At 44.5% G+C, this 27,908-nt stretch overlaps 2 protein-coding genes across 6 annotated transcripts; one reads left to right on the top strand and one right to left on the bottom strand.

Moving 5' to 3' along the window:
* Positions 1-185: 185 nt before the first annotated feature.
* Positions 186-6,514, top strand: RNF183 (ring finger protein 183). Of its 4 annotated transcripts, none has more exons than XM_019034199.4 (5): positions 186-507; positions 1,250-1,368; positions 1,805-1,884; positions 3,780-4,595; positions 5,316-6,514. In XM_019034199.4, the coding sequence occupies exon 5, from the start codon at positions 5,353-5,355 to the stop codon at positions 5,929-5,931; it is 579 nt and encodes a 192-aa protein (XP_018889744.1). In that variant the 5' UTR covers positions 186-507; positions 1,250-1,368; positions 1,805-1,884; positions 3,780-4,595; positions 5,316-5,352; the 3' UTR covers positions 5,932-6,514. The 4 variants fall into 4 exon arrangements, with proteins under 4 accessions (XP_018889744.1, XP_030870687.1, XP_018889743.1 ...); XM_031014827.3 differs by having other exon boundaries at positions 3,780-3,983; positions 5,316-6,512; XM_055350437.2 differs by adding an exon at positions 3,015-3,699 and having other exon boundaries at positions 242-1,368; positions 1,668-1,884; positions 3,783-3,983; positions 5,316-6,512.
* Positions 6,515-10,766: 4,252 nt separating this feature from the next.
* On the bottom strand, positions 10,767-27,902 carry PRPF4 (pre-mRNA splicing tri-snRNP complex factor PRPF4). Of its 2 annotated transcripts, none has more exons than XM_004048463.5 (14): positions 27,758-27,902; positions 26,803-26,980; positions 24,394-24,580; positions 20,800-20,887; positions 20,316-20,395; positions 20,045-20,138; positions 19,140-19,234; positions 17,274-17,332; positions 16,736-16,859; positions 15,302-15,391; positions 12,970-13,092; positions 12,751-12,858; positions 12,542-12,660; positions 10,767-12,091 (listed from the first exon to the last, which is right to left on the bottom strand). In XM_004048463.5, exons 1-14 carry the CDS (start codon positions 27,782-27,784, stop codon positions 11,898-11,900), a joined length of 1,566 nt encoding a protein of 521 aa, XP_004048511.1. In that variant the 5' UTR covers positions 27,785-27,902; the 3' UTR covers positions 10,767-11,897. The 2 variants fall into 2 exon arrangements, with proteins under 2 accessions (XP_004048511.1, XP_018888949.1); XM_019033404.4 differs by having other exon boundaries at positions 26,803-26,983; positions 27,758-27,879.
* Positions 27,903-27,908: the final 6 nt, after the last annotated feature.

Raw genomic sequence — 27,908 nt, 5'->3', positions numbered from 1 at the left:
CCCTGGCTCTTCAGGCAGACGCTCAACCGTCTCCCGACTATTTTTCTGCTGTATTAGTGGCCGCTTTTGTCAGTATTTTGCAAGAGCTATTTGTATTTTGGTTGCAGGGACTCAGCATAGGGAAGGATCCATCTCGGCAGAAGCCAGGAGTCAAGGCAGGTCAGCGCACAGAGGACAGTGGAATCCGAGGGGATGGCAGGAGATCAACCGGACCCAGAACAGAGGCCTGCAAGGATGAGCGCACTTGACCCCCTCAGAGAAAAAGCCAGAGTGACTCACAGGAGAAAGACAAAGCAACCAAAGCTTCCCGGGTGTAGAGGAAGTCCAAAGTCACCAGAAGGAAGAAGAAAACCTGAAACAGCGAGAGCTGGCCAAGCGCTGCTAAGACCTATGCAAATAAGACCCACCCAGGCTACCTGGAAATCGGGCCTGGGAAGTCAGAAAACAAAGCACAAGCGTGCAGGGCTGCACGGAAGGGAGGCGGAGGAGGCGGCTCCGAGGGAGCAGGTAAGGAGACAGACAGGATCGCGGAGGGACGGGTCACAGGGCCCCAGAGTCCAGAGAGGCAGCAGCCGTGCAGCGCGCGACAGGTGAACTCTGGCCTGGGACGGCAGGCTACTGGGTTCATCTTTCAAACTCAGCCACTCTTTAGCTGGGAAGACTTCGGCAAGTCGCCTCACCCTTCTGAGCCTTGGCTTCCCCATCTAGAAAATGGGTCTAAAAATAATCATGCTAACTCTGTATTGAGCGCCTTCTGTATTCTACTGGGCACCTTATAGACTATTCCTTCCCCAGAGCAACCTTGTAGGAGTGGGATGATTAGCCTTTTTTACAGAGGAAAATGAAGTTCAGAGAGGTTAAGCCATTTGTCCAAGACAAATGGTTCCAAATCTGGTTCCAAAGCCGGCACCTTTCTACTCCCCATTCAGCCTCTCTCACAGGGTGGTTTTAGAGTATCAAATGGCTTTCTGCAAACAACAACAAAAAATCCCAAAAGGCAAGTAACCTATCTAGATGGATCACCACACTTAGATCTTAGCAAGGGCCAGGGCCCTTTGTAAACTGTGAAGTGCTATGGAAATGCCAGTTCTTGGTTGAAAACAATGGAGTGATGCTGGAGACAATTGATATTTGGCGATGACTTGTTCATAGACCAAGGAGATGACTTTGGGGCGGTGTTTAGGATTTACTGTAGCTGAGATGTCCTGGCTTGGGGTGGAGGTGATACATGGCCAGAGTCTTTCCCCAGCTGATCCTGAAACAGCAGTGGATCCCTGGGAGAGCAGCACAGATAAAGATCCAGGCAATAATGATGCTTCCTCCTCTTGGACAGCCTTTTACAGTTCTGGCCATGGAACTTCAGAGAAGGTAGGTCTGATTTGGGGGGAAACAGGAGATCTTGACGTGTAGTAATACAAGCTTACTGGAGTAAAGTTAGAATTTTCAGGTAAGAGAATTAAAAAAAAAAAAACTTATAATCTTGCCCCCAGAGATAACCACTGCTAATATCTGGTTGTTTATCTCTCCAGACATTTTTTCCATTGCACACACACTTTTGAAAATTGGATTATATGGTAATATGGTTTTGTTGCCGGTTCTTTTTTGCTTAATGACATTATATCCTAGGTATATATCCATATTAATAGTTTTACCACATCATATTAAAGGCTGCATAATATCTCTTCCTATGGATGGAGCAGAATCTACTTAATCAATGTCCTATTACTGGATGATGACGTAGTTCTCCATACGTCACCGTTAAACCAGCGCCTGGATGAGCATCTCTTTACTCACATCTTTGCAGAAGTCCTTGATGGTTTCCGTGGAATCGATTCCCAGTGGGGGAAATGATGAGTCAAGGTTACATACAGTTTAAGGCCTCTGGTAAGTATTAAAGGTCTGCTTCTAACACACTCTGGGATTCAGGGGCTTCTCAAAGCTTGATGCAGAGGACTTTGTCACGGCTTTGAAATCAACCTTGACCCTTCCTTTCTCTCAAATCCATTTGCATTAATAATTTCAACTGCCTCATATATCCATAACAATGTTTTGGTCAACAGTGGATTACATATGTGATGGTGGCCACGTAAGATTATAATACCATATATTTACCTTGCCTTTTCTAAGTTTATGTTGAAAGACACACGCAATTATCATTGTGTTACAATTGCCTACAGTATTCAGAACATAATAAGCTGTATGGGTTTGTAGCCTAGGAGCAACAGGCTAGACCGTATAGCCTAGGCATGTAGCAGGCTCTACCATCTAGGTTTGTGTAAATACTCTCTGTGCTGTTCACACAACGATGTGTTTCTGAGAACATGTCCCATTTTTAGGTCTTGCATCGCTTTGTGGTCTTTACTGGGTGCTGGGCTCTAACTAAAAGCTTTACTAGTTTTGGCTTCCTTTGCACAAGGAGAAATAGAGGCACAGAGAGGTCAAGCAATTCAACTGGAATCACAGCCCTAAATAGCCATGGATCTGGCATCATGAACCTTGACAGAAACTACAACTGGATCCCTAGAACTCCACTGCTTCTTGGGAAGTGGCTTTGATTCTGTCCCCAAAGATATCACTTATCCCATCCCCTTTTATTTTCTCCGCCACTGCCTAACCTGCACCACCATCACATGCCTGAGCCACACTGCTGCAGCCCGAACGGGTGTTCCCTTCCCGATCTTATCCCTCTCAGCCTGTCCTGTGCTCTGCAGCTAGAATGGTGTTTTAAAAATGGAAATAGGATCAGGTACCTTACCCTACCGCTCACCCCTGGAATAAAATCCAGATGAACTCCTGAGCTCACAGGTCCCGAGTCCTATCCCCCCGCCCACCTTGCCTACTCCAGTCACCACACCTTGATCACCCTGGGCTCCTTTCACTTTCTCAAATTGGAAGAGCTTTTCTCACCTCGGGGCCACACATGCTGTTCCCTGGGCCTGCAACGCTCTTCCTCTACTGTGCGTGGCTGGATTCTTATATACTTTGGTCTCAGCTCTTCTGTCATCTCTTTGCAGAAACCTTCTCTGATGGTCTCATCGGGAGCAGCCACCAAGCACCTGAAGCCCATTTTCCTTTTTGCCCTTTATTAACAACCATTAAAATTGTGTATTTATTTATTGCCCATTATTCATTAAATGTCTCTTTGCCTCACTACACTCTACATGTCATGAGGTCAAAGACAATGTCTATTTTGTTCACCATAATACCTTGCACAGCACCTGGGCTAGAGTAAGCACTCGATAATGTCCGAGTGGATGAATGGACTGCAGAATAAAGCACTGGTGCAGAGCCCTGCTAAACTACCCTAGTTTCGCTTAGGGCTCCATCTCCCTCTGCATATCTTCATTTCCTCCTTCCCTGTTTGGAGCAGTGCCAGAGGTCTAGAAGAAAACCAGGAAGCCACAGGTCAGAGTATAAGCAGGTTTTGCTTCAGACATCGGCTCAGTCGGGGTAGATGATGTCATATCAGGGGCTCTAGGGAGACTCCCTTCCCCCAGATCCCCTCTTCCACAGTTCCTGGATTTCTACCATGAGTCTTCTGGCCGTGAAGGATTCCTGATCACATGCAAACGCTTATTATCTAGCTAGTAACACGCACTGAGTAGGGGGACGGCATGGATGCAGCCTTCTGTCTTTACGAAAACCATGAGTCTGAAGACATGGGTCCCATGTCACCATTAACTAGCTGGGTGACTTTGGGTGAGTCACTTCTTGTCTCTCATCTGCAAAGTGAGTAGTTCAGATGGAGAATTGGTTTTTAAACTTTTTCTTTTCCCCAGCAGATCAACTCTTCAAATTATTCAAATGACCCATATGAGAAACAGAGAAAAGCCAAGTATTTCTGGTTGAAACGGAGAAGCTGGGCTGGATTGCGCCTCCCTCCAACTCCCCGCTTTAACTCCCTAAGGTTGGTGGGATGGCCAGCTCTAAGATCTCAGAAGGCTGACCGGCTGTGTGCTAAGAACAAAGCAGAAGGCAGCGAGGTTTGTACACGCTGATTGCAGTTACTTAGGCACATTAAAAGATCAGCGGGTGACTGGACTGAATCTGATAGTCGGAGCTCTTAAGCTTCGAAGTAGGTGACTTTCACAGCAACCAAAGTGCTGAGCAGGCAGCCCCTTTGTGCAAGGAGGAGGTTCCAGCCACTTTCGAAGAGAAATGAGGGCCCCAGAGACAGGAAGCCCAGAAGACTCAGTTACCCTCTTCACATCTACAAAGACGAAATTGCCACCCTACCTTTCCAGACCAGGGACTCCAGGTGTTGAAGGGACTGCCCACAATCTCACAGGTGCTTGGCTTCCAGGTTCAATTAGTTGCCATGCCCTGGGGGGAACTCAGGTCCCCCATCTTCTTCCCCACCCCACCCCCCAGGAAGCTCTCTGGCCTTGGCTCCAAGCAGGTGTGCTCAAGAGGCTGCAGACTGGGCCACCTGGCAGCCCCAGGTGCTGCGTGCATGCTGCCATGGAGACAGGCCCCTGGGTTGGTGGCAAGAAGGCAGTCTCCCAAAGCTTTGCCGATTCAGGGGAGGGAGCAACTGGAGCCTCAGGCCCTCCAGAGTAGTCTGCCTGACCACCCTGGAGCCCTCAGAAGCCCAGGTGCGTGCCCTGAAGGTTTCCCAGGACAAAGGGAGGGAGGAGGAGCCAGGGTAGGCAGAGGATGGGGAAGAGGCTCTGGAAGGGGAAGAGGCTCTGGAAGGGCTGATCTGGGGACTGGAGCAGGGAAGCTTCTGCAAGGCTTCCAGGTAAGGAGAAAGGCCTTTCCAGGGGCCCCCTTGCCAGGCCAAGGACTGGGTGAGTAGGATGTGGAGGGTTGGCCCTCTAGCTCAAGGGGAGGAGGGAAAGAGGGCTGGCATTTGTCCCCATAGGAGGGACAGACCAGGGAATTCACAAAACCCATCTCTGCGCCAGTCAGGGATTTGAGGTAGCAGGGAAGGAAACATTTGTCCTGTAGCAAAACCCGCAGACTGCAGCTTACCCCCAGCTCCCTGGATTCAGGGCAGCCAAGGGCGCAGACACTGACCATAAGGAGCATTTGCGTCCAGCTCCAAAGCCCAGGGCGACATCTGCTCCAATGCCGGCTCTCCTGGGGGCTCTTGGTAGGGGTGGCCCAGGCCTTCACCTTGACAGAGGGGAGGCTGTAGGAGCATTTGACTCAACTCGATGGGTTAGGAACTGGTGATCAAGAACAAAACGCTTTTGAACCTAAGTAAAACGTGGTGATTACACCTTTCAACACCCACAGAACACTTTGCCCCAGGCCAAGCACAGGGATGGGACTTCATGGCTGTTCCTTTGCTCCTTTCCCCCTTCTGCCAGGACGTCTCCCGCGAGGCCTCCCCGTGTGTGGCTGAGGATGGCTGAGCAGCAGGGCCGGGAGCTTGAGGCTGAGTGCCCCGTCTGCTGGAACCCCTTCAACAACACGTTCCATACCCCCAAAATGCTGAATTGCTGCCACTCCTTCTGCGTGGAATGTCTGGCCCACCTCAGCCTGGTGACTCCAGCCCGGCGCCGCCTGCTGTGCCCGCTCTGTCGCCAGCCCACAGTGCTGGCCTCAGGGCAGCCTGTCACTGACTTGCCCACGGACACTGCCATGCTCACCCTGCTCCGCCTGGAGCCCCACCATGTCATCCTGGAAGGCCGTCAGCTGTGCCTCAAGGACCAGCCCAAGAGCCGCTACTTCCTGCGCCAGCCTCGAGTCTACACGCTGGACCTTGGCCCCCAGCCTGAGGGCCAGATTGGGCCGCCCCCAGACATGGCCTCTGTCACCGTGTCTACGCCCATCCTCATCCCCAGCCACCACTCTTTGAGGGAGTGTTTCCGCAACCCTCAGTTCCGCATCTTTGTCTACCTGATGGCCATCATCCTCAGTGTCACTCTGTTGCTCATATTCTCCATCTTTTGGACCAAGCAGTTCCTTTGGGGTGTGGGGTGAGTGCTGTTCCCAGACAAGAAACCAAACCTTTTTCAGTTGCTGCTGGGTATGGTGACTACGGAGCCTCATTTGGTATTGTCTTCCTTTGTAGTGTTGTTTATTTTACAATCCAGGGATTGTTCAGGCCATGTGTTTGCTTCTGGGAACAATTTAAAAAAAAACAAAAAAACGAAAAGCTTGAAGGACCGGGAGATGTGGAGCGACCTCCGGGTGTGAGTGTGGCGTCATGGAAGGGCAGAGAAGTGGTTCTGACCACAGAGCTCCACAGCAAGTTGTGCCAAAGGGCTGCACAGTGGTATCCAGGAACCTGACTAGCCCAAATAGCAAGTTGCATTTCTCACTGGAGCTGCTTCAAAATCAGTGCATATTTTTTTGAGTTGCTCTTTTACTATGGGTTGCTAAAAAAAAAAAAAAAAAAAAAAAAAAAAATTGGTAAGTGAGCTTCAATTCTGTGGGTAAATGTGTGTTTGTTTCTCTTTGAATGTCTTGCCACTGGTTGCAGTAAAAGTGTTCTGTATTCATTAATTCATTCACTTACTCATTCCACGACCATTTACTGGGCTGGTGCTGAGTGCCAGAACTGAGGGGAGAGAAGAGTAGGATTATCCAGGGGTGGCAGATGGCCCTTACTAGCAGGAAGGGGTGTGCTCATTCAGCTGCTGCTTTTATGAGACCACCCCTTGCCAGCATGTAGCTCATGGAGTGTTAGGTGAAATCTAAAGGTGAACGATGGTAGATCAGTGGACTAGGGGAAGTCTGGGATTTGGAGGAATAGGTCTTTCTTCCTCCCTGCAGATACAGAGGCCCTGATTAGAATGGACACGGGGTAAAGTTCTGATTCCCCTCCCCCAGGCTCCATAATTCCAGCTTCAAGAAGATGGAAACGCTGGACACAGGCAAAAGTTTAGCTCCCATCCCAGGCCATGGGAGGCAGCAGGGGAACCCTAGCTTTCACTTTACATGATAGAATCCAGGAACCAGACAGAATTTGGGGGCTCAGGCTGTTGCTTGGTAAGTTGCAACCTTGCAGTGTCTAAAACTCTGATTTCTGCTTCCCCAGTTTTAACCTTGCCTGGTGGCTCAAGGCTCTGAAACAATTTTAAAGTGGTTAAGATACCATCACAGCCTAGGCACGGTGGCTCACGCCTGTAATCCCCAGCAAAGATTAGCTGGGCGTGGTGACGCGTGCCTGTAATCCCAGCTACTGAGGAGGCTGAGGCAGAAGAATTGCTTGAACCCAGGAGACGGAGGTTGCAGTGAGCCAAGACTGTGCCACTGCACTCCAGCCTGGGCAGCAGAGTGAAACTCTGTCTCAGGAAAAAAAAAAAAAAAAGGATACCATCACACACAAAAGATACCATCACAAATATGTAAGGATAACATTTTGAGGTTTTGGGGGTTTTTTGATACGTAGAAAAGCATTCAGAGGCCAGAATTTGAGTTGGTTGATTCGCTCCAAATAATGTTAGATTCCCCCCAGGAGTTTTAATGTACAAAATACTCCAAAATATCCAATACGTGTATTTCACATTTAGAAAAACCAAACGGTTTAAGCTCCAATATGAAGAAAAAGTCTCCATTACAAAGTTGCAAAACTGCCTACATATTCCTCTAGGGGACTAGCAACTATCTCTCCATTTGTGCCATCAAAGATAATTACACTAAAGCTGGGACTCCACCTTTCCCCATTGACTTCATTTCTTTACACAGCGTTGCTCCTTAAACTTGTGGCAGGTAAGTTAGGCAATAATCTCACTATGTCCTCTGAGCTAAGCGGACAGGCAAGGGCAGCTCAGGACAGGAGAAACTGAGGAAAGCCCAGGAAGGAACACTGGCCTCTGCACTAGGGCCTACTAACCTCAGCAAGCTTAACCCCCAGTTTACAGATGGAACTGAGGCTCCACCTTGTTCAAGGCCACCCAGCTAGTAGGTGGTAGAGTCTTTTCAGTCAAAAAAGAACTTAGATCCTTGGAGTGGTTGATACACCACCCAAATAAGACAAGATGTAAGTTTGAGGGTTTTTCTGATAGGTGAGGATATACAGTCATCCCTTGATATTCAGGCGGAAATGGTCCCAGGAAGAATACCTGAATCCAAGGATGCTCAAGTCCCTGATATAAAATGATGTAGTGTTTGCATATAACCTACACACATCCTCCTGTATACTTTAATTCATCTGTTGATTACTTACAATACCTAATACAATATAAATGCTATGTGAAGTTGCTATACTGTATTGTGTAGGGGATAAGAAGAAGAAAAAAAGTCTGTATATGGTCAGTAGTGTATTTTCGACCTATGGTTGGTTGAATCCTAGAACCCGCTGATGGAGATGGAGGGCTGCCTGAACATTATGGTGTCTCCTGTTTTCATATTCAGTAGCTCTAGCTTGGGGCAGTCCCATCCTCTTTGAATGTATCTGGAAATGCATGAGAGCATCTTTTGTAGTCAGTGGAGGGGGTGAATTGCGCTGCTGACATTTAGGGCTCAGAGGTCTGGGATACTAACACCTGCTGCAATGCTTATGTTGCCAGTTCCACAGGATGAAAGATCATCTAACCACAAATGCAAATAGCTATCTTGTTGATAACAATAGGCTCCTCATCCGTTCAGGATGTGGGGGAGTTACTTTAACATGGGCATGAGCTCAGAGATGGAAGTGACTTGTCAAAAGTGCAGTATACAAGCTGGGCACGGTGGCCCGTGCCTGTATCTCAGTTACTCAGGAGGCTGAAGCAGGATGATCGTTTGAACCTAGGAGTTCATGTCATCTTTTTTTGAGATGGAGTTTCACTCTTGTCGCCCAGGCTGGAGTGCAACAGCACGATCCCGGCTAAGTGCAACCTCCGCCTCCCGGGTTCAAGCGATTCTCCTGTCTCAGCCTCCTGAGTAGCTAGGATTACAGGTGCCCGCCACTACGCCCAACTAATTTTTGGTATATTTAGTAGAGACGGGGTTTCACCATGTTGGCCAGGCCGGTCTCAAACTCCTGACCAAACTGCTGGGATTACAGGCGTGAGCCACTGCGCCCGGCCGAGATCCCATCTCTTAAAAAAAAAAAAAAAAAAAAGGTGGGGGGCATTATACAAAGTGGAGAGTCCTTAAAAAGCTCAGACTTCGTACAGGAAACAGGCCATGCTGGCTGTACCGGTCCTTTTGTTTGGCCAGTGTGGGGAACCTGTGAAACCTTCATAAGGTCATCAATGGTCAGATGACAGTTCAAATTCAAGCTCCATCACTTGCTAGCTGGGTAAACTTGAGCAAGTGTTTTTGGAGCCTGTTTTGTCCATAAAAAGGGAATAATAAACTCAAAAGATTGCGGGGATTAAACAAGGTATCTGAATGTGCCTGGTATACCATCTAGGTAGGGACTAAGTGTTCTGTGAAACGGTGGCTGTTTATCTTGCCATTTTCACAAATGCCACGCCTGGCTTTGTGCTTCTTAACCACTTTCTTACAATAATGTTTTAATTCCTGTGAAGAAATAGCCCACAAGGTATTTGTTCTGTCAAAGGCTTGGATGAAATGTTTTCACCCAACTGCTAACTCTCGGACCAACCAAAAAACAAAGAAAAACAAGTCGAAGGGAACTAATAGCAAAATTTAAACCTGAGAAACTAAAAATCTTTGTTAGCACATTATATCCAATTGCATGCTAATTCACCAGTGTTCTTCATTATTTTACACATACTACAAAGAAAAAAAAAAGTTCTCTTCATCGTAATCTATGAAATAGAATTCATTAATACTTGAACAATAGTGAAGTGAGCAACAGAGGGTAGTCCTGAGAATTCGGAAGCTGAACAACTACATAGGAAATGCAACTATTTGGTTATAATTGAAATCAGATTAAAAACAGTATGTTTAGGTCAGGCACAGTGGCTCACGCCTGTAATCCCAGCATTTTGGGAGGCCAAGGCAGAAGGATCGCATGAGCCCAGAAATTTGAGACCAGCCTGGGCAACAAAGTGAAATTATTGTCTCTACCAAAAAATCAAAAAAATTAGCTAGGCATGGTGGCATCCTCCTGCGATCCCAGTTACACAGGAGGATGAGGGGATGAGGCAGGAGAATCATTTGAGCACAGGAAGTCAAGGCTGTGGCGAGCTGTGTTCGCACTACTGCACTCCAGTCTCGGCAACAAAGCGAGACCCTGTCTCAAAATGAAACAACACAAACCAGTTGTTTGGCTATCTATCACACATTCAGAGTCCACAGAATAGAGCTGACCAAAGCCATTGTCAACCTCTCTGCAACAGCAAATTACGTTTTTTTGAGATGGAGTCTTGCTCTGTTGCCCAGGCTGTAGTACAACGGTGTGATCTTGGCTCACTGCAACCTCCGCCTCCCAGGTTCAAGCGATTACATACGTGTGAGCCACCGTGCCCGGCCAAGAAGCCTTTCTTTAATAACTCTCCTCTGTAGACAACCTTTTCTTCTTCCAAATTCCTATATATTTTTTTGAATTTACTGTGTAATTTGAGAGTTCAGAGGTTGTATAGTTGAGGTGAAAAGAGGTGCATGACAGACAAGTAAGAATTTTAATTGAGTCCAGGCCTGGCTTACTGGTAGCCTGGCCCAAAATGCAAACAGCCTTCTATTTTTAAAAAAATTGTTAACAAGGTGCTAAGGAGACATAAATCAGAGTAATCCATATTTGAGATCACCCATTATATCCCAAACCAAAAAAAAGAGACCTCTATGGACCAATGGCTAGGATTCAGAAAATGCTTAACTATAGAAAATAATTCTTTATAGGGTAGTTTTGTAACAGGATTTTACCGTAGCAAATGTGGAATAAAGAAAAGGTTTAGGTTTAGGAATACCCATTAGGATTTTTTCGTTACTTCAACATAAAGTACCCTTTAATACACGAAGTACATCCTTTAAACAGCCAAGAGAAAGGAGGTTGTACAATAGAGACATCATGTTTGCTTTCTAAACATTTGTTTGACTCCTGACACAATGGTTTTGCTTTGGGGTAACATGAAGGTTGCCAAACTTCAAAGTAAAAAAAAAAGATATTTTCTGACAAAGCAAATGTTCAGTTCAGAGTTGCCTGATGCTGTCAGCATTCCAAGCAAACTCAATAGGAAGAGGTGAAGTCTTCATCACTGTATAACCATCGGCGTGGCTGCGGTCTACTGCTTCACATCCCATTCTCCAGGGAAAGGAAAAGTGCTCGCTATGATGCATTGTTTAACCAATGAGTGGTGAGATGTGCCTCTTTACCTGAGGGCTTCCAGACTATAGTTCAGCCACCTTGCTCTCTGGGTCATACGTAGTCCTGAAGCATGTACCATGTTATGGAAAGCCAAGTTTCAAGAATTAAAAATGGAGAGTCAGTCACAATCCTGGGTGCTGTGAGGAAGGCTATAAGGCATTCGAACAAATTTTTTTTTTTTTTTTTTTTGAGACAGGGTCTTGCTCTGTCACACAGGCTAGAGTGCAATGGCGCAATCTCGGCTCACTGCAACCTCTGCCTCCCAGGCTTAAGCAATCCCTCCCACCTCAGCCTCCCAAGTAGCCGGAATCACAGGCACAAGCCATCACGACCGGCTAATTTTAGTATTTTTTTGTAGAGACGGCATTTTCCACGTTGCCCAGGCTTGTCTTGAACTCCTGAGCTCAAGCGATCTACCCACCTCGGCCTCCCAAAGTGCTAGGATTACAGGCGTGAGCCACCACGCCCGGCCAAACAAAAGATTAATAAAAACAATGTCTACACAGTTAGTGGCAGGGCATAAAAAGGTAATAAATTTTCAACCATGAGAGGGGTTCCCCATCACCTAGGGATTGGGCTGCCTTCCTGGAGTGGGGACTGACATGGAAATCCAATTCTACTGAGGGTCTATGCATGGTAATTGGCAGAAAACATGATAGAACTAAACACTTCAATTCTTCTCTTTTGAGCAAAACAGCTCCTTAGAGAGAGCTTGAGGTTCAAGTCCTTTTCCCATTGTCATCTATTCAGCCATCCAGAGCTTGAAGGTCCTGTCATATGAGCAAGTGGCTATGAGCTGCCCATCGGAAGAAATATCTAGGCCCATCACTTTGCCTTCGTGGCCAGCCAGAGTCTTCAGCGGGGACCAGCCTGGGTGCGTCCAGATCTTGGCTGTGTTATCATAGGCACCAGTAAGCAAGAAGTTCCCATGGATAGCTACAGGAGAAGAGAAGGGGAATTGCTTGAGGAATTCAAGTATTCAAAAGAGAAGACAAAAGCACAAAAGTCTGCAAAAACATACTATTTTTAAAAAAACTTGTTTCTACAGACTTAAGGGAACAAATAACAGTAAGGTCTTTTGGCTCACTCCCTGACCGAGAATCTATTCAGAATAATATTAAGGACTCAGTGCTCAGAGCATCCATGGAGGAAAGAATGAAGCAAAGCACTCATGAAAGTCTGCTTTACTTCCTGCAACGAGAAGCATGCTTTCCCACAGATCTAAGAGTATGGCAGGGGGAAGGAAATTATAATTTGCTCCTTTACCAGTAGGTCAAATTCTCTCCTGTTTTACTGCTCAGTTAAGCTAAAGCCTGGCCTGCATTCCACGGGAACACAATACTGTTTGTCTGTGTCATTTAGACGTAAAATAGGAGGAAAGCTTACGCTCAAACTTGACACCAGTCACTAAGTTCTGATGAGCAGGGATGGTGTAGACGCAACGCCGCTGTCGGAGGTCCCACACTTTGCAGGTGTTGTCACCACTGCCAGTTGCAATGTGATAGCTGTGGATTGGATGCAGTATTGAAGTTAGAAATAGAGTACTTGCTGACCCAGAACCCTTTTTTGCCCCTCATTCAGTGTGTTTATTTTACCCATTGGGGGAGAAATTTATTCCATAGATTTCTTTCAGGTGGCCTTCTAAGAACATGATACAACGTCCTGTGCGTAGGTCCCAAACTCGACCAAATGCATCCAGTCCCCTGAGAAAATAATTTAGAAATGAACACTTTGAATCCAGTTCTCTGTGGAAGCAGGTATAGGTAAGAGGTGAGAGTACTGAACTGCCCCTGACTACACGGGAGAAGCCTTACCCAGTGCCAGCCAAAGAGCCATCTTGATGGAAGGCAATGTCATACACACCCATGCTGTGGCCTTCCTGATGCAGGATCTCCTCTTGAGCCTCCAAATCCCATAAGCGCCATGAACGGTCATAGCTAAAACCAAATCACACTAACAATCAACCAGCTGATATTTATTCAGTTTCTACAACACATAAAGTATTATAAGTCATTATAACTTATTAATGCTTCTGAAACTATTCATATAACAATATTAACAGGAAGCTCCTTTCTGACATAAACAATGACTCAACAACTAAGCTTATCTGCCTTAGGTGCTAGCTGAAAACCATGGAATCGCTGTAAACCTCTAGGGCTTTTTTTTTTTTTTCTTCTTTTGAGACAGAGTCTCACTCTGTTGCCCAGCCTGGCGCACAGTGGCACAATCTTGGCTCACTGCAACCTCCACCTCCCGGGTTCAAGCCATTCTCCTGCCTCAGCCTTCTGAGTAGCTGGGACTACAGGTGTGCGCCACCACGCCCAGCTAATTTTTGTATTTTTCGTAGAGATGGGGTTTCACTATGTTGGCCAGGCTGGTCTCCATCTCCTGACCTCAGGTGATCCACCCACCTTGGTCTTCCAAAGTGCTGGGATTATAGGTGTGAGCCACCATGCCCAACCTAGTGGCTATTTTAATAACAGGATTCCCCAAGAATGGCCCAGCAAAGACTCTGTTGCCTTCTTTCTTCCTCCACTGTTATATTCTTTCATTCATCAAGCATTTATACATTTACTAGGCCCTAAATTGGATGTTGGGGATACAAAAATCACTCATACACAAATAGATCAATGGAAGAGAATAGGAAGTACAGAAATAACCACACGTATATGGTCAGATGATTTTCAACAACGGTACTGAAACAATTCCAACAGAGAAAGGAAAGTCTCTTCAATACAAGGTGGTATAACTGACTATGCACATGGAAATAAAGACAAAAGAGACAAACACAATTAAAAAAAACCAGGCAAAGCATATGACAGAGCACTCAAGAGCAATAATGATCAGGGTAATAAGAATGAAAATCATGGGAGATCACTACACACCTGCTAGATTGGGCAAAATGGTAAGACTGACAACACCAAATGTTAACAGGGATGTGAAGTAACCAGAACTCTGGGAATGTAAAATGGTGTAACCGCTTTGGAAAACTGGTGGGGAGTTTAGAAAAAGTTAAATATACATCTCATACCTCTACCCTATGACCCAGCAATTGTACTCATGTCCACAAAAAGCCTGGTACCAGAATATTTATAGCAGCTTCATTCTGACTGGCCCAGACCTGGAAACAGCCCAAGTGTCCATCAACAGAATGGATAAACTATGGCACAGTCATAAAAATGAATAACCCCCAGCAATAAAAAGGAATTACTGATACATGCAACAACATGAATGACTCTTAACAATGTTATGTTATGCTGAGTGAAAGAAGCCTGCCACAAATGAATTCACAGTATGAATAGACATAATTAATTTGCGGTGATAGAAGTCAGATCAGCAGTTGCTTTAGAAGGGGGAGTTGGCTGGAAAAGGGCATGACGGACCTTTCTGGGGTGATGGACTATTCTCTATATTGACAGAGGTGTCGATCACAGGAATGGTACGCATTTGTAAAGACTGACAGCATTGTACACTTAAAATAAATCCATTCCATTGTATGTAAATTATAACTTAATGGAAAAGTTCTCTAACAGATTCTAGCCTCCCTGAACTTACAGAACCAGGAAGGGAGACTTATATACCTGTAGCATTGTACAAGAGTGAAAATCCTTGTTTTCTGGTAATTTGTAACTCCGAAATTTCAGATTAATTGTAATTTAAAGGCAAATATGGCTGGGCGCGTTACCTGTTATCTATAATCCCAGCACTTTGGGAGGCTGAGGCGGGAAGATCACCTGAGGTCAGGAGTTTAAGACCAGCCTGGCCAACATGGTGAAACCCTGTCTCTACTAAAAATAAAAAAATTAGCTGGGCATGGTGGCACGCGCCTGTAGTCCCAGCTACTCGGGAGGTCGAGGCAGGAGAATTGCTTGAACCCGGGAGACAGAGGTTGCAGTGAGCCGAGATCGCGCCACTGCACTCCAGCCTGGGTGACAGAGTGAGACTCCACCTCAAAAAAAAAAAAAAAAGGCAAATATACTTAGCCCTCACTATATCAAATATTCTCCTCTGATTCCAATTCCCTGCAGCCCAAGAAAATCCTACCTTAAGATCTCTGCTCTAAAAATTTACCTGGCAGATAGCCATAAAGGGTTAAGAAGATGCTACAGGCCTATATGGATAAAACAATATAACAGGATGGCTCACCAGGTGGTGCCCAGGAAACGTCCTGAAGGATGCCACATTACCCGGGCCACACGCACTGTATGGCCTTCAATATCTGCCACTGGTTCATCACTGGAAAGGAACCAAACATATAAACAATTTTATAGACATATAAATAGTCACAAAACTGCTTACCTTTTGTGCAGACATACCCATTCTGTACAACATGAGAGGCTAAACTGTAACTACACTTGTAAACTACTTTGGCCCAATAAGCAAAATAGTCATTCTGCACCAAAGGAGTACCTGGATTCTAGAAAGAAAACATGCTTTGGAAGAGATATAAGGACACAGAAATCACACAGTTTTGGTACAAGTGGATTACAGATAAACCTTTTTCAAATTTAGGCCTGTTCCAAGATCCAAATGAAAAAGGAACTCCTAAATAGAGATGAGGCTTAGTCTCCTTTTGGTGGCCATTAAATTCTGCTACCCAGCAACCACCAAAAGATCTGAACATCGGCAAAAGGAAATAAACATGAACTCTAAGGAGCGCAATTAAAAAGGGAACTTTGTCAATGTGCATACACAGAACAAGCCAAAGCCCGAGGGGAATAAATATTGCTAAGTATTACCAAAGCCAATTAAAACTCACTGCGCTCCTAAGTGAGACCCTGTCTGGTGAGGAGTGAAGACATTAATTAGCTCTCATGAAAATTCTCAAGTAAACACCTTCATGTGTTTTCCCAAAGAAAGAAAACTAAACAATTAAATTCAGATGCCTTTTGGCCAACAGGGTGCTTCCGAAGTTTTTTTTTTTTTTTGGAAAACAATCATATAAACACATTTTTAAAAACTGTTGTAGTTGGAAAATACATTCTAGGTAAAGGATGATGCTATTGGGAGGAGACATCTCCGTGGTAATACTGCTAGACAGAACCTCACTTTCCTCTCCCCTGTGGCTGTTTGCTAAGAACCAACGAACTGCCAAGAATATTATATTTAGTTCATTGTTAATTTATCATGTAGGAGGTAGGCTGGATCTTTCTGGAATAAATGGAGCTAGGAAATAGTGGTCACTAGGCTATAGGCAAAAATCAAGATCCAAAGTTAACAGGTAAGAAAAAACGGACATAACTCCTTTAGTAAGAAAAGGCCTAAGAATGAAATCTTCCACTTACTTCATTTTCACACTAGGTTACCTTGACTCTTAAACCATCTTGGGGGTTAAATGCCAGATTTTTTTTTTCTTTCAAGACGGAGTCTTGCTCTGTCACCCAAGCTGGAGTGCAGTGTGCAATCTCGGCTCACCACAACCTCCATTTCCCGGGTTTAAGCAATTCTCCTGCCTCAGCCTTAAGGTGTGAGCCATTGCGCATGGCCCAAATGCCAGATTTTTACTGAGGTCCTGGGGACCAACCAATCAAACATCTACTTTAGTGATGGCAGTATGGGCCACAGAACAGTGATATTCACCTGTCGAGACTCCAAAGCTTCACAGAGCCATCAGCCGCACAAGAGGCCAGGTTGACATCTTTTGGGTCCAAGGAGACAGTAGATTTGGGATGGAATACAATTGCTCCTACATTTGTGTTATGCCCTAAAGGAGCGTAAGAGATGCAAGTTAAAAGGTTCCTGCCTCTTTATAACCCATGTTATATACTAGGGAACATGTGGACACACAGAGTATTCAAGTGACTATTCAACTATTAAAACATGAACTATTTTAATTTAAGCTAATATTTAAATTACATTTTTAAAAAAGCAAAACACAAAAAAACCCATTGTGGTTTTTGGTTTAGAGATTATAAAATGCCAGAGTGTGACTGGACATGAGAGAAAAGTGGATGTGTAGGAAGTTGTGATAGTCCAGTCTTGCACCCAGAGAAAACCAAGTCAAATCAAATCAAGGATTAATGCTGTGTGTATGGGGTCTGAGTGTCAAGCAGAGTTTAAGGCTTAACTGAGTTCACACTGGGAAAAAGACTGAGATTTGGATAAGACTCTAACTTACCTCGAAGAGTGTGAAGGAGGTTGCAATCAGGAACAGACCAGAGCTTGCAAAGCCCACTCCTATCAAATACAAAGGAAAGCATCTCAGCCAGGGTTGGTCTGGGAAGGAAAAGGTACCTTGGTAATATTACTAAAGGACAATCTCTTCTCACCCCCAATAAACTTTACAACGGCTGACAGAAAAATAAAAGCCTTATAGTTAGAAGGGTTATAGAAGAAAAAGCTACCTCCAGCCCACACGCAACCAGAGGCTTTTACTGGACTATAATTAACACTACACCAGTAGCCATTCTCCTTAACTTTTGGATCCACTTGTGAGGGAAGGTGGGGCAAATTAAACTATCCAATAATACTAATATTAAAAGTGATACTGTCCTTAAATATGAATAGTATTTTGCTGATTACAAAGTATTTAAATTTTTTTTTTGAGAAACAGTGTCACTCTGTCACCTAGGCTGGAGTGCAGTAGTGTGATCACAGTTCACTGCAGCCTCAACCTCCCAGGCTCAAGCAATTCTATCACCCAGCCTCCTGAGTAGCTGGGACTAACAGGCGCATGCCACCACACCTGGCTAACGTTTTAAAAAATTAAATAAATTTGTAAAAATTTTTTGGGCCGGGCGCTGTGGCTCACACCTGTAATCCCAGCACTTTGGGAGGCCAAGGCGGGCAGATCACAAGGTCAGGAGATCGAGCCCATCCTGGCTAACACGGTGAAACCCTGTCTCTACTAAAAATACAAAAAATTAGCCGGGTGCGGTGGCGGGCGCCTGTAGTCCCAGCTACTTGGGAGGCTGAGGTAGGAGAATGGCGTAAACCCAGGAGGCGGAGCTTGCAGTGAGCCGAGATTGCGCCACTGCACTCCAGCCTGGCCGAAAGTGTGACACTCCGTCTCAAAAAAAAAAAAAAAAAATTTGTAGAGACAGGGTCTCACTATTGTTGCCCAGCCTGGTCTCAAACTCCTGGGCTCAAGTGATCCTCCTGCCGTGGCCTTCCAAAGTGCTGGGATTACAAGTGTGAACCACCATGCCTGGCTGGCCTTAAACTTTTTAGAGACTTCTTATTTTGGAAATTTTTCAACAAATTACTTTTATATCTATTATCTCGGATGATCTTTCTAACAGACCTGTGAAGCAGGTATGGCAGGAACGATCAAACTTTATAGTGAAGGTAATGAGGCTTGGAGAGGTGGACTCATTTGTGCAGTCCCTTGGCTTTCTCCTGAACCCGTCTAAAGGTCAGCCTAGTCAAGTAGCTCCTGTGTATTCAATCTAAGTTTCCTTTCTCATTAGACAGCCATGTCCCACAGAAAAACACAACCAAACTCAAACAAAACAACAAAGTTACCACATCCGGAGTTTTCTGCATATGTGGTGATAAGAAAATAAAACAAAGATAAACCAATAATTAACGTTTAACGAGTCCTTACTACATACCAGGCACTGTCAAGGCAAAATGCCTTGCAAACACTACCTCACCCCACTTTACAGGTAAGGACACTGAAGCTTACAGAAATTAAGTATCTTAGCGAGGTCACATAACTGAAAAAGAAAAGCCAGACTGGGTTATGGATACTAGTTGGTCTATAAACTCACTACAGGACCTGTTCCAAAATACTAGTGTCAAGAATGTGACAGAGTGCTTTGTGTAATGGATCTCTGGGGTCACTGGTGAAGAGTGAGAATGGCTAAACCAAGGCTACATTGTATTATACAACAGGTAGAGCACTGACTGACATCTGTAGTTTGGTGTGATCATGAGAAGCAGAGAAAGAGGACGTAGAAATAGACGTCTAATACAAATGCTAATTTTTTTCCTGAGCCTGTTCCCCATTTAGGAAAAAATGTCATCGTAAAATGGAACTTACCAACAAGCTGTGGCCAGCATCTTGGAATTGGGACTAAAATGACAGTAGGAGATAGGCCGATCATCCCCAATCTGACTGCAAAAATTATTCAAAGACTTAAAAAGAAAAAAAATACACACACGGTGATCATTAATAGGTTAATCTAAGAGCTCCTTTGCTTTTCCACCATAAAAAGAACAACAAAGCAGCTTTTCAGTTTTAACCCATCCCAAGATTCTTCTACGGTTTTGTTGCTGCTGTTAGAAGACACATACATTGATAAATGAAGTTATATGAAACTCCAGCATGCTGTTTTCTATAGTCTTTTTTTTTTTTTTTTTGAGACAGAGTCTTGCTGTGTTGCCCAGGGTGGAGTGTAGTGGCGCGATCTTGGCTCACTGCAACCTCCGCCTCCCAGGTTCAAGCAATCCTCCCGTCTCAGCCTCCCAAGTACCTGGGATTACAGGCACATGCTATCACACCTGGCAAATTTTTGTATTTTTAGTAGAGACAGGGTTTCACCATGTTGACCAGGCTGGTCTCAAACTCCTGAGGCTCAAGTGATCCGCCTGCCTCTGCCTCCCAAAATGCTGGGATTACAGGACTGAGCCACTGTGCCCAGATGTTTTCTACAGTCTTAGTATCACAACTTCTGAGTCAGCTAAATATAAACAGAAAACCCCAGAGAAACTCTGACATATTAACGGGGAGAAATAAAGAATAGAACCATAGGCCTCTGCTGAATACAAAGTACAGTAAGCTCCTGCCACGTTAACTGATGGCTCCTTCCATGTCACAGCAGCTCAACTTAAGCAGGGAGGAATCACTCTAGTTGCCTCTGCCTTCCCAGAGGTGAGCCAAAGTAGAAAAATCAAATAAACATGAAGAACCTTTAAGATGTGGGACAATTGCTGGGAGCATCTTACCCGGAGAGACTTGTGCAGCTCTTGCATCTGGGAGGTCCTTGTTGTCTCAGGAATCTCCTTATGGAGTCGGGCCTCTTCCAAGCGTTTCATTGCCCTGCGACACAGAAACACCATCACCAGGAGCAACAGGGTTGTAAACAAGGACCCACATGTATCCCTACTCTACCCCTCAATTTCATTTAACAACCATAGTCATTATCAAGCACTCAGTTCCTGAGAGGAAACACACACAAAAAATATGCTTCTTTCTTCTACTGGAGGCTCTCTTTACCTGGGCAACGAATAATTAGCAATCCATAGTCTTGCCACCTTCAAGCTATTGGGTCCTTCATGATACCAGGTTTGCTGATACTGAAAGGCAAATTAAGAGCAGAAAGGTCAAATCTGAAGCATTCTACTCCTCTTATAACTGTCATTTCTCCATTTTAACTGCCCAGAAGGAAGGTGAATTCGTTCGGTAACAGGATGAAATCAGGCATAGGACTTTCTACTGTATTTTTTTTCTATGATATGTAATTACATGGTTATACCAGGAATGCCATGATTCTTTCCTGACTGGAAAACTCACTTAGCTCCATTCATACTCACAAAGGAACCAAAACTACTGCCAGCAACTCTTCTTGAATGGTAGAGCCTTCAAAGACATTTCCCCCAACATCTCAGCAAAGCAAACCATTGAAAGCAGAAAACGAGAGAACTATCCCCTCATTTCCTTTCCTTCATGTTTATACTGTGAAGTTAAAGACATGTTCTACCTCTTCTTTGGACTTCTTAGACTTCTCATCATCCTTTTTGGTCTTTTTCAAGGCATCAGTACCGACGACTGAGAGGATATTTCTTAACCTGTCAAAAAAAAAAAAAAAAAAGATCAGAATTTAAACATGGTTGAGATAACACTGTTTTTAAAGTACACTTTAACACAGTTTTAAACACTGTTATTAAAGCTCCCCTAAGATGGGAGCAAACCTTTACTATTCTCTCACTGTTCAAACCACCTAGCAACCTTTTTTTTTTTCTTTTTAAGAGATGAGGTCTTGTGGTTGCCCAGGGTGGAGTGCAGTGGCATGATCATGGGTCACTGCAGCCTCAACCTCCTGAGCTCAAGCGATCCTCTCACCCCAGCCTCCCGAGTGGCTGGGACTACAGGTACACTGCTACAACTGGCTAATTTTTAAATTTTTCTGTAGAGAGAAGGGCTTGCTATGTTGCCCAGGCAAGTCTTAAACTTCTGGGCTCAAGTGATCCTCGTGCCTCAGCCTCCCAAAGTGCTGGGATTACGGGCATGAGCCACTATGCCCGGCCCTCCAGGAACCTTCTTTAAGAGTCAAGTGGGGATGGCTAAACTCCCAGTGTGGTTTCTCCCACTCAGTCTTCTCTATTTGGAAATTCCCACAATTCAACTATAAGCAATTACTCTACACAGTTTAGAGTCAATGAGCCCCTACACTGCTACCACTTGGTCTGTGAAGACTGCCAACTTTCACTCAGTGCCACAATGTACTGGATACTGAGACTCAGGTGCTAACTATACAGTGATGACTAGGGATCAGTTCTTGATTTCAAGTAGCTTAGTCCTGGGGAAACAACAGAGAGTACTGGCAAACTATAATCCATTATATTACCTATCACTATAGCAGTAAGCACAGAGTGCTAGAGGGGACTTTGTAACGGGCATCTAACTAAGCTTAGAGGATCAGGGAAGGCTTCATTAAAAAAAGGTAATATGTAAATTCAGTCCTCAGTTAATCAGGTCAAGGGGGTCAAGAATGAGAAAATGTCAGGCAGAGGGTTAAACAAATAAGGCCTGGAGGTAAGAAAAACATGTTGAGCTTGCAGTCACAAATAATTCAATACGGCTGGAGTGTGGAACATAGAAGAGGACTGGTGAAGAATAGGGCTGCAAATGCAAGGAGGAGCCAGGTCACAAAGAATTGCTAATGCCACGCTCAGGAGGATTTACAGGTGAGAAAGATCCCTGAAACAGTACAAAGAATGGATTACAAGGGAAGAATAATGGCAGGGAAATCAGACAGTACTGTTGTAGTGACGCTCTGAGTCACAACCATGGACTGAAATTCAGATAGTAGCAGTAGTGACTCAAAGGATTCATTTAAGGAACATAATAATGAATAAGATAGACTTTGCTGGTGGTAACAACAAACTAAACAATAATTAAAAAGTATACCCTTTGAAAAGGCTAATAAAATAACATACTATGACAGAGAACAGAGGGGTCAGGTGTGACGAAAGGCTTCTTTGAGTAGGTGGCATCTATGCTGAAACGAAAGAATAAGAAGTTTGACAGGGATCCAGGTTAATAAAAAATGAAGAAGAAAGGCCGGGCGCAGTAGCTCACGTCTGTAATCCCAGCACTTTGGGAGGCCCAGGCAGGTGGATCACTTGAGGAGGTGTTGAGAGGATCACTTGAGGAGGTGTTCAACACCTGGCCAACGTGTTGAAACCCCGTCTCTACTAAAAATGCAGAAATTAGCCAGGCATGGTGGCACATGCCTGTAGTCCCAGCTACTTGGGAGGCTGAGGCAGGAGAATGGCTTGTACCTGGGAGGTGGAGGTTGCAGTGAGCTGAGATTGCACCACTGCACTCCACCCTGGGTGACAGAGCAAGACTCCGTTTCAAAGAAAAAAAAAGGAAGAAAAAAAGCCTCTAAAAGCCAAGACAGAAGAATAAAAATAGACCAATTATGTGGAAAGACATAAAAAGAACTAGCATATTCCATAAGGACCAATGTGGCTATTCTAGTAAATTGGGGAAGGGTGACATGGGTAAGGCTGAAGACCTTACAGACCATGGTAAGAGTTTTTTACTCCAAGTATGAGAAGACAATCTAGGATTTTAAGCAAGCAATTAACACAACATGTTTGGGGCTATCACAACAGTGCAGATTTGAAAACAGTAAAGATAGAGCAAAGAAGATAGCTGGAGTTGTATCTCGCAAGTAGAACAGACCAGATTTCGCTAATGGATTATAAAGGAGGCTAGGCAGATTTTCAACTAAGAATTGTATGAGTATATGAGAGAGGTGGGGAAATATTTCAATTCAGACGTCTCAAGTTTGAAGTACCTGTGGGATACCTGAGCTGCAATGAGAGATTTGGGAATCATCAGAACACACAGTGAATGATGCCATGGGAGTAGAGCTGATCACCAAGGGCAAGTAGAGAAAAAGGTAGCCTGTAAAGGGCAGGCAGAGAAAAAGAGGTTTAGAAGGTAAGTGAGAAGAATTAGCTGGTGAGAGAAGAGGAAAATCAAGAGGATTTGTTCTTAGGAGAGTGAAGGAAAGGGAGTAGTTCAAGGAGGGAGTATTTCAAGGAGGGAGTGGCTGGCAGTATACTAGGGCTATTCTTAGTAAAGGTGGATTGGTGATCTTAACAAAGAGCAATTTTAATGTGGTAGGGGTTGGTCAGTTTGCAGCAGGTTGAAGAGTAAATAAGGGTAAGGACCTCGAGGGAGTAATAGAAAAAACCCTTCCAACAAGCTGGATGATGAAGGGGAGATGAGACAGTGGACAGAGAGACCAGAGGGGCTCCTCATAATTGTGTGTGACTAGACCACAACTAAGACTTCGCAACCTGCAAATAACAAGAGGGCATTATCTGAGGACGGTACCCCTCTTCAATAAAATCTAAAAAACATTTATCATTGTTCTATGTCATTGATATGGAATGCATTTGATGTCTCAATTTTCAAAGCCCAACAACAAATGTTTATCCAATTCAAAACTCGCACTGGGGAGGGGAGGCAAGGGAGCATGTTAGCACCCTCTTCCAAGTCTATAAAGAAAAACGGGACAGGCACAAAGGCTCACGCTTGTAATCCCAGCACTTTGGGAGGCCAAGGTGGGTAAATCATTTGAGGTTAGGAGTTCAAGACCAGCCTGGCCAACATGGTGAAACCCTGTCTCTACTAAAAATACAAAAATATAACAAATAACTAAAAATACAAAAAAAACAAAAAAAATGTGGTGGCAGGTGCCTGTAATCCCAGCCACTTGGGAGGCTGAGGCAGGAAAATTGCTTGAACCCGGGAGGCGGAGGCTGCAGTGAGCCAAGATCACGACGCTGCACTCAAGCCTGGGTGACAGAGAAAGACTCTGTCTCAAAACACAAAACAAAACAAAACAAAAACAAACAAACACAAAAAAGAAAAATTAATAGTGGAGTAAAAATTGGCCTAAGACAGATTATGGGCTAACTCATATAAACACAGTAAGATATTGTTAACATGATTTGAGACATTCTATTAAAGTTCAACTAAATGATCAACCAAAATTTGGAGTAGAACCCTGTGATTATAATAAAGAAAAAAAGTAAATATTTAGAAAGGCAACCTTTCTCTTCTTTCAGCAGGACCCTCTCCAAAAAGTGTGATGGGTTCCCCCAAGGCTCTAAGGCAAGCTTTGACCTCTGAGTCATCTGTGGAAACATTGATCTGCCGGGCTCGCTTCCTTCTCTCAAACTCAGCCAATACTTCTGCCTGTCGTTCGCTGATATGCTCTTCAATTTCAAACACTTCTCCTATTAAAAAGAAAACAGGCAACATCAGCAGATCTTCTTCAAATAGAGAGAAATAATTTCTAGTAATTGCAGTCTGTGTATGCCCTGAGGGAAAAGTAACTGTCTATTACACATTTTATAGTTTACTGTTTTTCAGTTTATTAAATTATGCCAAACACATAAACCTAAATGACACAGCTTCAAAAGGCAAGAAAATGGTTCAAGCCACCTCTTGTTTCATTTATTAACTTTACGCCTACATAAACACACACTTTGGCTGAGACCAGCAAGTAAGAATACAGAACATCTTTTGCAAATGAGTTAACTAGGCTGTCTATCCAGAAGATGTAACAGAAACATTATTGTAACAACGGCCAAAGCTATTTATTCTCTAAAGAAGACCCAGTATAGGGATACTTAACAAATCATTAACTACTAATCTGCAAATAATTACCAGGAAAATGAGAGTTCCACAACTATAAGGATTTCTGGATAATCTAGCAATAGTTTTGAAACCCACACCAAAATACAAGTGTGATAAAAAATGAGAGGTACAGTGGTGACGTTATGTTTAAAAACAGTATTAAAAGTTTAAAAAGTCACTAGGCTACAGTGCATGTGTTTAGAAAATGTGTAGGAGGCTCAATGAGAAACCTGACAGATGTCCCTACTGCAGAGGAGTCTTCATTTTATGCCCTTTGGCATTGTCTGAATTTCTTAGGACAAATATGCATAATTTTATTTTTAAAATATAGTAGACCTCTCATTACTGACATGGAAAGATATCCTCAATGGTATATAAATGATAAATGGGGGTTATACAACAATTTACGTATCATGTTTTCATTTATGGAAAAAAACATATTTTTATAGCTGTATTAAAATTCTCAAAGATATACAGTCAATTAATTTTAAAAATACAGGATTTTCTACTTCACACATTTATACATTGATCTTTTAAAAGAAAAATAACTTTTTTTTTTTGAGACAGGGTCTCGCTCTGTTGTTCAGGCTGGAGTGCACTGGCACAGTCATGACTCACTGCAGCCTTGAACCCCCACCTCAGAACCCCAATTAGCTGGGAATACAGGCACGTGTCACCATGCCCGGCTAATTTTCTACTTTTTGTAGAGATGGGGTATCACTATTTGCCCAGGCTGGTCTTAGATTCCTGGGCTCAAGCCAGACTCCCGCTTCTCAGCCTCCCAAAGTGCTGGGATTACAGGTGTGAGCCACCAGGCTTGGCCACTATTACTTTTATAATAAAAAAAGATAGCTCAGTCAGGTGCAGTGGCTCATGCCTGTAATCCCAGCACTTTGGGAGGCCGAGGTGGGCGGATCATTTGAGGTCAGGAGTTGGAGACCAGCCTGGGCAACATGGTGAAACCCAGTCTCTACTAAAAATACAAAAATTAGCTGGGTGTGGTGGCGGGCACCTGTAATCTCAGCTAATCGGGAGGCTGAGGCAGGAGAATCACTTCAACACAAAAGGCAGAGGTTGCAGTGAGCCAAGGTTACGCCACTGCATTCCAGCCTGGGCAAGAGAGTGAGACCCTGTCACAAAAAAAAAAAAAAAAAAAAAAAAGATTTCACTTTGGGTAAAAAATAAGTGCAAAACTTCAAAAGGGAGAATATCATGAACCACTCTAGCTGCAAACCAATGCCAGAACTATGTTAGATCTCCAGAAGACAAATGGAATCAATCTGAATCCAAATGTACACTGAATTTTTGATAAGACTGCTCACTCACAGAAGAAAAACTATATAACAGATTGTAAGAAAAAGGCTCTCTGCACGATTATAAGGGGGTAGGCAAAATACAGCCTTATAGCTGCAAGTTTAAGAATTGAAATTCTGCGCGGCACAGTGGCTCACACCTGTAATCCCAGCACTTTAGGAGGACGAGGCGGGCGGATCACAAGGTCAGGAGTTTGAGACCAGCCAGACCAACATGGTGAAACCCCGTATCTACTAAATATACAAAAATTAGCCGGGCGTGGTGGTGTGCGCCTGTAATCCCAGCTACTCGGGAGGCTGAAGCAGGAGAACTGCTTGAACCCGGGAGGCGGAGGTTGCAGTGAGCCAAGATCACGCCACTGCACTCCAGCCTTGCGACAGAGCGAGACTCTGTCTAAAAAAAAAAAAATTGTAATTTTTTGACATTATAAAACTGGTGGTATTTAAGTTTAGAAAGGTATTCATTACACAAAGAGGTAAAGATGGGCTCACAATTTGCATCTTACCAGAGGTTATATTAATATTTCCAGCTTCGATCCCTGCTTTAAGTCCGTCTTTCCCCAAAATCCCAGACTCTCCTTTGGCCAGACGCTCCCTCTCCTTCTCTTCCAAACTTCCATAATAGATGTGTGGTTTCTTCACGACCGGAGCAACTAAGTCGTCGGGTGCTTTAGTTTTGGTTGCCTGCTAAATCAAAGATCTGGATTAAACTAAGGTTTAATCTTGGCAATTTCCCGGACTTCACCAGAGGATGAAGCTCACCCTGAGTTTCACAGTCCTATTTCCTCCGTAATTGAAAGGACAAATTGGACACTACTTAAGACGTTCTTCATTGATTTGAGGAGGTGAGGGTAGGGTGAGGGTGTTTCAGTCCCTCACTTTGGTTGACGGGATTAATAAAACTAGTGAGGTTCTCTCGGGTATTTTCCTATGAAAGGTTTGCTCTGGAATCTGTTTACTTCATTCCGTTGGAAGTGTTCAATCTCGTGTTTTATGCTTCCCGGATTACTGCTTATCACTGGGGAAATACTAAGGATAGATGAAATAACCAACGCGGTGCTAAAGGATAACAAGTTACAACATTACAAGTGTATACATTTCAAACGTTCCTAGACGTGAGGTAGTAGGAGTTAGTAGGTCTCATTAAAATTCTGAGATCTGCCAAAGGCATAAACCTTGGCCAAGACACTTCCCTATTTCAGAGCACCGTTACTGGATGAGTCGGAAGAGATGCTTGCCCTTTGGGGCTGTAGTGGGAGAGGTGCAAATAAGCTACAGGACACGAAAGCGCTTAGGGATCAGGAAAACGGTGGTCCGCTGTGTAGGACACCACTGAGTCCCGCAGCCTTCCTCCTCAGCCCTCCACCGCCTTCTCCCGCTCCTTAACGGCCCCTTCCCGCAGAGATCCCCTTCCCCCTTAGCGCTCCCTGCCAGAGTGAGCTGGGTTCCCGGGCTCTGTACCGTGGAGGAGGCTCGCGAGGAAGCCATGCTGGGCTCTGGAGCCGCAAGGCCCCAGCGAAATCCGAACACTCCCTTTCAGACGGTCCACCGCGCGCCCAGCAGAGGGGAAGTGCGTCACTGACAGGAAGTGCGTCACTGACAGGGCGTGGGC

This window comes from Gorilla gorilla, chromosome 13 (genome assembly GCF_029281585.2).
Source record: "Gorilla gorilla gorilla isolate KB3781 chromosome 13, NHGRI_mGorGor1-v2.1_pri, whole genome shotgun sequence".
NCBI lineage: Eukaryota > Metazoa > Chordata > Mammalia > Primates > Hominidae > Gorilla > Gorilla gorilla.
The sequence above is the reverse complement of the archived record's forward strand: the minus strand, read 5'-3'. Positions and strand labels throughout refer to the sequence as shown.